The sequence below is a fragment of the Prunus dulcis genome, chromosome 5 (genome assembly GCF_902201215.1).
Source record: "Prunus dulcis chromosome 5, ALMONDv2, whole genome shotgun sequence".
In the NCBI taxonomy this organism is placed as follows: domain Eukaryota; kingdom Viridiplantae; phylum Streptophyta; class Magnoliopsida; order Rosales; family Rosaceae; genus Prunus; species Prunus dulcis.
Window position 1 is genome coordinate 9,362,145 of NC_047654.1, and position 10,143 is coordinate 9,372,287.

At 34.7% G+C, this 10,143-nt stretch overlaps 2 protein-coding genes across 2 annotated transcripts; both read left to right on the plus strand.

Annotated features, from left to right (window-relative positions):
* Positions 1 to 4,678: 4,678 nt before the first annotated feature.
* On the plus strand, positions 4,679 to 6,303 carry LOC117628113 (elicitor-responsive protein 3-like). The gene is made up of 5 exons (XM_034360480.1): positions 4,679 to 4,867; positions 5,229 to 5,294; positions 5,447 to 5,573; positions 5,692 to 5,806; positions 5,982 to 6,303. The coding sequence occupies exons 1-5, from the start codon at positions 4,801 to 4,803 to the stop codon at positions 6,045 to 6,047; spliced, it is 441 nt and encodes a 146-aa protein (XP_034216371.1). The 5' UTR covers positions 4,679 to 4,800; the 3' UTR covers positions 6,048 to 6,303.
* Positions 6,304 to 7,865: 1,562 nt separating this feature from the next.
* On the plus strand, positions 7,866 to 10,130 carry LOC117627481 (elicitor-responsive protein 3-like). Its single transcript, XM_034359597.1, has 5 exons — positions 7,866 to 8,055; positions 8,168 to 8,233; positions 8,890 to 9,016; positions 9,351 to 9,477; positions 9,856 to 10,130. The coding sequence occupies exons 1-5, from the start codon at positions 7,986 to 7,988 to the stop codon at positions 9,922 to 9,924; spliced, it is 459 nt and encodes a 152-aa protein (XP_034215488.1). The 5' UTR covers positions 7,866 to 7,985; the 3' UTR covers positions 9,925 to 10,130.
* Positions 10,131 to 10,143: the final 13 nt, after the last annotated feature.

Here is a 10,143-nt window from a genome sequence, read left to right on the forward strand (position 1 = left end):
TACGGTAATTGTTCATTAAGAAAATACAAACAGTAAACATCTCTTTGAAATCTCTGTGTTCTATCTCTAGCTTTCTTCTTCCCTCTCTTTACCTGCAAATATCACTTTCGTTATCATGCCCATGAAGGAGGTTTTCACTTTGTTCTGTTATAGAAGACATCAATCTGCTGGCAATAGCTAGTTGATAATATTGATTGTATGTATGTGATGCAATAATTAAAAGCTTGAGTGCTTTGTCACAGCATGTACATGTGGTAGTGTACATGAATTGTGTAACACAATGTTAATAATATTAATGTACTCATCCAACGTACTATTATAAATTGTGAAATTAGAGATTTTGTTAAGAAGAATAATTCTCAGTTATTATTGATAGAACCAAAAGGCTAAGTATTTATAGAGATATTACAAGCTTAACTAGGAAAACTAGGTTACTTGGAGACTGCTCCAAATCAATTACAATCAACTAATAAAAGGAAACTAAATAACAATTTAATAACGTTCCTAATTTCCAACACTCCCCCTCAAGTTGGAGGGTGGATATCAAGAACGTCCAACTTGCACAAGAGATTGTGAAAGGTGTTACTCCCAAAGGTTGCTGATAAAGAGGCAGTGGTGTCACTGCTGTAAAGGGGGCAGGTGTCGCAGCTGTGTCACTGTTGTAATGAAGGCAAATTTGGAGGCAAATGGAGCAGCGGTGTGCTGCTGTAAAGGGGGTTGTTGCTCCTCTCAAATCCGACGATGTATGAGAGTCGTGAGTTGAAGGAAGCAGCACCCAAATAAAGTTGTGCTGATGTTCAGCGCATGTTGCATGTATGGAGGCTGTTGTTGATGTTGCTGATGTGCAACGATGGTGATTTTGTTGCTAATGTGCAACAAATGTTGTTGATGATGCCTGATGATGAGCAGCTGAATAATGAGGCTGAATAATGATGCTGCTGGGGCAGCTGAATGATGGTGTTGCTGGTGCAACTGATTGATGATGTTGCTGGTGCAATTGTGCGGAAGCTATTGATGATGGTGTGCAGCTGCCTGTGTGCAGCTGATGTGTGACAATGTGTCTATCTCCCATATCTGCCCCTCAAATCCGAAGCTTGTAGAGGGTTGAGATTTGGAAAAAGAGAAGAGAGAATGAAAAATAATGATGAAAGAGAGATTAAAAAAGGAAAAGGAGCAAAGATGGCGTGAAAGTGAAAAAAAATACTTTTATTTTTATTTTTGGTTTGAAAAATGACCCACCGAAAAAAGGATATGACCCATCGAAAAAGTTAGCCAAAAAAAGAAGAAGAAGAATTGAGTGATGTGGAGACAGAAAGAAAATATCAAACTTGGCCAAGAAAAAAAGTTAGGTAGAGAAAGAAAACAAAAAATTGGGTCTGATGTGAAACCTCAAAGAGAAACTGATATATCAACAAAGGAGAGAAAGTGAATGCTCATGTTGGGGTGTCGTGGTGCAAAGAAGTGAGGGCAACACAGAGAGAAAAAGGACCAGCAGTTGTGCAAAGGTGCTCTCAGGAAGATTGCGATAGATGGCTTGGATATGAGCGATCGATGGTTTCTAGGTAGGGGCAAAGAATCAATGAACATAGTGGCTGGTCAATAGCAGTGGTGCTAGTGTAGAGCCTCCTGCGTTTGTTGGAGATGTCGTGGGTTGTCCAAAGACATGATGGCTCGGTGAGCGTTGACCAGGCTCACGGAGGAAATAAACGGCTAAGTGAGCAGTGACGAGGCTCACAAAGGAATCGCAATGAAGATGGCGTGTCTGCCGCAAGCGTAGACGACTTAAAAAAATGATGGGTAGGCTCGATGAAGGCCGAAGATGCCGTGGTTGTGGCAAGCGTAGTAGACATGAAAACATGGGCTCAATATCTGATTGCAACAGAGAGCATGACTAGAGATGGCTCAACATGATTTGTATAGAGAGCAATACTTGTATGAAAAAACATAAGGAAATTGCAGCGCCAAAGAAGGGTGCGACTGTTGGTTTAGTTAGATGTAGTAACTGTGGGATGGTATGGCTTTGGTAGCGGGAATAAAATATTGATCATTGAGGAGAGGGTGAACAAGACGACTGTACAAGATGAATACCCATCATGGGTGAGGGATGAAAAGCGCCAACGACTCTCAATTTGGCAAAGGATTTCAAAGATTAGCCACTATGGTTGTGAAACATCGGATTGTGAAGAAAATAAGGTTTGTAAAAAAGTTTCAAGAGACGTCCTAGAATCGGTGCTCTGATACCATGTGAAATTAGAGAATTTGTTAAGAAAAATAATTCTCAGTTATTATTGATAGAACCAAAAGGCTAAGTATTTATAGAGATATTACAAGCTTAACTAAGAAAACTAGGTTACTTGGAGACTACTCCAAATCAATTACAATCAACTAATAAAAGGAAACTAAATAACAATTTAATAACGTTCCTAATTTCCAACATGTACGCTCATGAGTCTTAATTCAAGTGGCATGAGATAGATAGCATGATGATAGAAGTAAGTTCAAACTCTATTGTTAAAAAAGAAAATAAGATTTTGGGAAATGACATTTTTCGCACTCGCCCTTGATAATAAGTGTGTACATTTGGTGGTCATTCTTTAATTTGGGGACCTCCCATTCTTGCCTCCAACAACAAATTTGGTACATGTTAGAAAGAGAAGAATTTGAGCTCAATAGAGGAATCTGGGCCATAATATCAAATGGATGGTTTATTAACTTTGTTTTTTGTCAAGTCTCTCACACTAGTATAACGGTGGGTATAATTCAAACCCTTAATTACACTGCACCTGCTCCCTATTGAGGATAATTAACGATCCCCACCAACTGAGGTAATAAAATCATGTGTTTAATGGTAATTTAGCTAAGTGAAGGCGGTGATTGCTTATGTAGTCTTGGACTCTTGGGCTAGAAAAAGCCGAGCAGCCTGAGTGAATACCGCAAAGACCCACTCGTTGTTTAAAGGAATTGAGAACTCTCACTCAATGGCTGCTTTTTCTTCTTCTTCTTCTCCTTTCAGTTACAATTATAAAAATAGTGGCATTTTGGGCTATTTCCCAATTTTTTTCCCTGATCGGGGTACTCATTAGTGGCCATTTGAGATTTGACTGCTGGGTTGGGTTTTTAATTGGGCCAGGAATATTGAAAGTATATTATATTGGCAAGCCAATCTCGTTATTACACATTAAGGACCAACGCAAATATAGACAGACAGGATTGCTTTTTCTAAATTGATGTTTTTGTGCATCTTTGAATTCAAAATATGAAAGATCAGGCATGTTTTTTGGGGGTGAGTTTATTTAAATTATTTTAGTAAATTTAGGTTTTAGCCATAAAAAAATTTTTACTTTAAAAAATAGTCAAACCTTTTTCAAAAAAGACAGAAAAACCTCTCAACTTTCAAACCAATGACATGCACATGTAAAGGATTCCTTAGGAAATTCAAAAATAAACAAGGGCAATTTTGTCCATTTTGGTTTCTTTGAAGTTAAAGAAAATTATACAATTGTGTCATCAACAGATATGTCTTCTTAATTTTATTTAGTTGTTTTTTTTTCATGATGGCTTTGCCTTTTGTTTTTATTTTTGTTAGTATAGTTGCAACTTGATCAGAAATTGCAGCGCAGTTTTTGATTGTTCAAGTTGAATTTTTTAAGTCCCAATGATGATTGGATTTTAAGAAGAAGTCCATCTGATTTTGAAGCTATATGTTCATTTGACTTAATTTTAGTAACTTTGATCATGGCTTTTGTCTTTTTGTTGCTTTTCAATTTTGTTGAGTTAATTTTTGTTTGGTCAGTTTTGGTTACAAAATGAATTACAAAATGGATTGTAGTTTCTGTTTTTAGTAGTGAATTTAAAAAAATAATAACTTTTTTTTTAATTACTCTTCCAAATCTTGCACGTATTAATGTTGAAATGAATTTATTTATTTATTTAAAGGGTGACTGCTTGTGAGTACTATTCTCGTAAGGCATCTTCAACCCAAAAAAAAAAAAAAATTCTCGTGAGGCATCAAGATGGATTTTGGAGGACAGTTACATGATGAAGGCAGAGGAATGCTTGAGAAGGGAGAGGGTTTTCTCATTACCTGCATCCATGTAGTGAGAAGAAGCTGGTGGAGACAATGCAATATTTGTTGTTGGTGGTGCATGGAACTCTGCTGATAGAAAAGAAGCATTATGAATCTGGATCCAGTGCTCGGCTTACGATTGTTAATGTGGAGGAGGAGCTTTCTAGGAAACTTATTGGTACTTGTGCTTAAGGTTGAAACTTGGTCCAGCAGGCTGAAGATGCAATGCATGAATGAAATCAGTAATATCTGGGTACTTGGCATTTGTTGGACTTTTTCTTTGTTAGTTTGAATCAGGGGGAAGATGCAATACATGAATGAAAAAGCTCACTAGCACGTTCTGTTAGACTTGTTTGCACAAAAAGCTCGCAAACAAGAGGACCATCACCCTCAAGTGAGCAAATAATTCCACTTCAATAATCAATGAAAAAGGGGGCCTTTTTTTAAAGATGAATTAAATCAAGACATACTAATTTAAGTGTGACATCCTGCTCATACCCCGCTAAACAAGGCCTGGTTATCCACCAGCCATGCACTTTGACCTGGTTTGCTTTGCCCGAAACCATTGATGAAGATATATAACCATTAATCTCTGGCATATTATAGCTCGCCAGAAGGAAAGAGATTAACTCAAATCCTTCTTGGTCTCTCTCTCTCGGGGGCGCTTGCTTCTCTCTGGACATTTTATACCTTCAGTTGTTTGTCTCTTGGGATCTCTACCTTTCATAGACAAAATGCCTCGCGGAACTCTTGAAGTTAACCTTGTCAATGCCAAGGGTCTTAAAAACACAGAGGTTTTTGGTAAATTTCTCCCTCGCTCTCAATTTTGTTTCCCATGTTGTCTCTGTAAATTTTCATGCTAGCTGATCATTAGTTTTCGATCAGACTGTCTCTTGGGTTTACTAATTTTGATGCATCAAATATTCTTCTTTGTGAGAAATTATTATATGTGACAGTAACATTACGTATTATGAGAACATCCTATAATCTTACAAGTTCAAATTTTTTATTATTCTTTGGACCCTTTTGCTGAAACCATTTGATTTACATTACTTTGTGAAGCTATACCCATGAAATATATATATATATATATATATATATTTTGGGGAAGAAAGAAAGAATATAATGAAATTTCATTTGCTTGATATTAAAATGCATATAGGCAAAATGGACCCTTATGTCGTCATCACCTGTAAAAAACAGCAGAAAAAGAGCACGGTGGCAACAGGTCAGTTTTCTAGTTCGCCTATATTCTTAATATCTAACTATAAAAATAATAATAATAATAATAATAAAAGTTATATTGTAAAATAGGGTTTAGGCGAATTTACATAAGAACCCAAATTAATATTGAAAATATATAATTTAATGTTTGTGCAGCAATGGGGTCCAATCCAGAATGGAATGAGAGCTTTGTGTTCGGCATCTCTGATGATGTCAATGAACTTCATGTGATGATAATGGACAAGGACACCGGAAGCAAGGATGACTTTGTGGGAGAATTAACGTAAGTTGAAGCCCCAATCTGCAAAATATTTTCCAGTCAATTAACAAGTTCTGTTAATTTGTCTCATATATAAATATATTTTGACAAAACTATTTTCTGGTTTGATCATCATTTGCAGTATTCCACTGAAAACTCTCTTTGTGGAAAAGAAGCTACCACCAATGAAGTACAATGTCCTAAGGAACAAAAAGTACCATGGGGAGATTAAACTTGGCCTCACCTTCACTCCTGCGGTAGTTTTTCTTTTTCTTTTCCATTAATTACTTTCATTGTTATGTTTACGGCCGGCACATTTAAACTCGATTGATAATGGACGGAGTGGTACTACAAAATGTTATAAAGATTTCGAATTTCCGAAGTGAGACTTTACATTCTATAACATAATAACAAATTGTGCATTGTTCTTAGGTACACAATGATCGGGACTTGGACTTCGTAGGCGGATGGAAGGAGTCCTCCAGCAGCTATGGTTGATGGAACGAGTCGAGTTGCTAGGAGTTCTATGTACTTCAAATGCAAGTGTACACTCTTGGCTTAGGAGATTTAAGGGTTCCATTGCTAATAATATGTGATTTCCCATTAAAAAAAGTCAGTACATATTCCATTTTTGAGAAGTTCCTTTAGGCTCTTGTGAGGTTGAGCATTGTTATTTCATTTGGCTGAATCAAATAGCCAGCCGACCCAAAGAAAAAAAAAAGACACAAAGACACATAGAAGAAAGATTTCGACAGACATAGATTGGTCCAATTAAGCCTTCCAATTTGTCAAAATAACTAGTCCTTATGTAATTCTTTGCTAAATGAAGCTGCTAAGAAACATTTGATTAATTTCCTATAATAAAAAAACATTTGATAAATTTTTTTTTTTCTTGTTTTATCAGTTCAAAACGTACGGTTAGTTTGTAAAAAAATGTTGACCATTTTTTACAATTCAAAGTATATGAGATTGATCTAAAATAGAATTCAATGTCAATTGCATTGGTTGATGGGATTTTAATGAAATATATAAATAATGAAACATAAAGATAAGATTTTAAAAAATCGTCAACGAATCAAACATAAAATAATCTTACGTCGCCCCAAAATTATTCTAGTTCTAGGAGGATCGTATGATATATCCTTAGGCTTAGCTTAAAGACCTTAAACCATCAAAATATTAATGGGGCCTAGGTGTACTCTAACCCTACATGCACTACAGATTCATATAATTTTTTTTACTCACAAACATAATTGATGCAATCCAAAATAGAGAAGGAAAGCACCAAATAAAATGCAATCCAAATGGAAACTTGATAATTGCATCAAAACCTCACTTAAATATTAAGGTTTCGAAGATGAGCTTAAATGATGAGGAAGGTTGACCATGGAAATGGGTTGGATTAGGCTAGGTTGCTTAAACATAATGTAAACATTGAAAAAAAATCATCACTTAAATATTACTCCAATATATAAATAAATAAATTTATTTTGTGTATTTGGGTCATGGGTTTGATATATATTGCTCGGTTTTTATTTTGATAATTGATTTAGCCAAAATTAAAATATATACTAAATGAGGTAACATTAATTTGGGACTGAACAATTTAAGTGCCTAAGACAGTTGCCTCATTGAGGACTCATGGTCGGTTTTGATTCGGAAATTACATGACATGTCGATATTGTATTACGAATTCACACTCAAATTATAATTACATTATATATGTTGAATTTTGTTTCAATGATTGTACATGTCACGTGATATAATTTGAATAAATTCCTAACATGTAACAGATCGATATGCCACAGATATATTTGCCACCAATGTATTATAGGATCATGTTGGATTTGTGGTACGTGGAATTAATGTGAACCAAGCTTGCAGGATCGAGGGTTCTATCTTATAACCAATGTGAATTCATGTGATGTTTGCATACATTCAACTAACTCAAAACAAATTATTGATTTCTTCTTAACACCCTATATTCTCATAGCTTCACCCATCCATGATTCGCCCTAAATCTCCATGTAAATAAGCATGCACCTATGGCCAAGATCCGATTGACGCACAGTGTGTATGCAGTTCCTTGTCATATATCCTTGAATTTCGACTTCTTCTTTGTTTTTTGTTACATCTACTAGCCAAACCTTTTTTTTCGACCATCCCCTCAGGACTAGCTCCAGAGGCTTACTTTGACTTGGTTTTCACGGCTACAAATGAACGCATGCTCTTTGTCCAATAATCCTGTGTGTATTTCGGGTTCTTCAGCCCTCATCCGTAGTTATTTCCAGTTATATAATTCATTAAAGAGATAAGTCCAAGAAAAAAAAGTGTCACAACTTGATTGCACTCACAAAACCTTCTTGCTCATATTCATCAAGACATCACACTCATCTTTTTCCCTCTTGGGATTAATTTGTTCCTTCCTTTCTGAAAATGGCCCCTCGAGGAACCCTTGAAGTTACACTTGTCGGTGCTAAGGATCTTAAAAACATGGATACAATGGGTAATTAAGCATGCATGCAGTTCATGGCTTTTTCATGCATGATAATCGGTTTGCGAGATGATCTTATGAATTAGAATATGTTTCTGACAACATTTAATATGAATCCGTGTAGGTATGATGGATCCTTATGTCGTATTCACCTACAAAGATCAGGAGAAAAAGAGTCAGGTGGCAAACGGTCGGGTTTCTAGTCTCCCTGAATTTTTAGTATGATGTTGAGTTTAATGCCATTACATAGCTCTCTTTATTTTAACTAGTTTAGAAAGAATAAAAGAATCTACAATTCTTTGATGAAGAGTATGAAGGGATCGAATTGTTGGGGATACTCCACAGTGTGGTTCAATGATCTGAATTATTTAGCTTTTAATCCTCATTTAGGAATCATACATGCAAATTAATGCGGTCGTAAGTTCGATTATTTGATTATATCGTCATGATCATTTCATTGTTTGATACTAAATATTGTGTTTGTCTACTTATTGTGTTATAGTTAGACGACAAAAAAAAAAAAAAAGAGAGTTCTTATTTTGTTGATTTTTTTTTTTTGTTTGTTAAGATTATCATTGAATGAGTTCTTATTAAAAAGATAAATGGTTTAAGTCATCCGATCATATTGATGGTTTTTCTCCTACTGAGAAAAACTTTTCGAGAATAGTGAAAAGGAATCCCTCATTAGAACGGGATTGTATATAACATATACATATATTTTACCGGACATGAGAACAAAATGATTTTGAATTTTTAAAAAAAGTATATTATGATGAATCATTAATTCACTTGTATTACATACCAGGTGAAATTAATATTAAGAAAAAAAAAAAAGTGTTTGTGCAGGTCAAGGGTCTGAACCAGATTGGAATGAAACTTTTCTATTTACAATTGCTGGTGCTGAAGATGAACTCAGATTGAAGTTATATGACGAAGACTCTGGTAGCACTGATGATTCTGTGGGTGAATTAACGTAAGCACTTGTAGCTCCCTCTTATGAAGAAAAAAAAAAAAAAAAAAATTCAAGCTTTATATACTAACATAATCTTGTGAATTAATTTTTTATAATAAAATAAATAAGAATTAGCCCTCATTAAGAGAATCACTTAGTAGCACATAAAGGTTTTTATACATGCGCTTATATAATATAATAGCATAGGATTTTCGTTTCAATTTCCTACATGTTTTTTGTGTATTTAAATTATTTTTACTGTGAAATCTTATAGATTTTCTTTGTGGATATTAATTTTCTTTTTTTTCACTCTTATTAGTTTCCTTGAAAAAAATTACTAAAAATGTACATGCAGAATTCCACTGGATGCAATAGTTACCGACAGCGGGTGCGAAGGGAGAATGCCAGCAACGCCATACGACGTAATGAGGAACGACAAAGTCAGAGGAGAAATTACCATTGGCCTCTTTTTCAATCCTGAGGTATTTTTTCTTCCTCGTCCACTTAATTGATATATATAGTTAATCGTTAATCTGTTAATAAGTTAATATGTATAAATAGAATTAATTTTAACATATTGGTAAGTTAATACGGTTAGCCCTCCTGAATTATACACATGTATAACAAAATTAAGACTATAAGGACATGTTTACTTATTAGAAATGGGGCATTATTAACGAAAATAAATTATCATAATCATGCAAGGCAATTGTACCATGTAAAAAGCTGCTTTAATCTGCTTCAAAATTTACGATAATATTTTAAAGTAGTAATTAACCATGCCTTTTTTTCCGTATAATTGTATATATATATATATATATTTTTTCAAATATAATATATGTATTGTCTGTTTTTCTCAGCCTGGCAGTGGAGATCGCGACTATGGCAGTGGAGATCGCGACTGTGATGAAGAAGAAGAAGACGAGTGAAATGGTGGAAGGAAACAGTCCACATGCGACTGATTGTCTGAAGAATAATAGTTTTGCTCGATGCCAGTACCATATATGATTTTTTTTTTTTTTTTCCCTTTCTTTTTTCCTTTTTGTTGTTCTTGAAGAATAATACCAACTTGGAGATACCAGTGTTCCGTTGCTAATACTTTGTGATAATAAACTTTCATTTGTTTATTTGCCAATAATTTTCTTTCT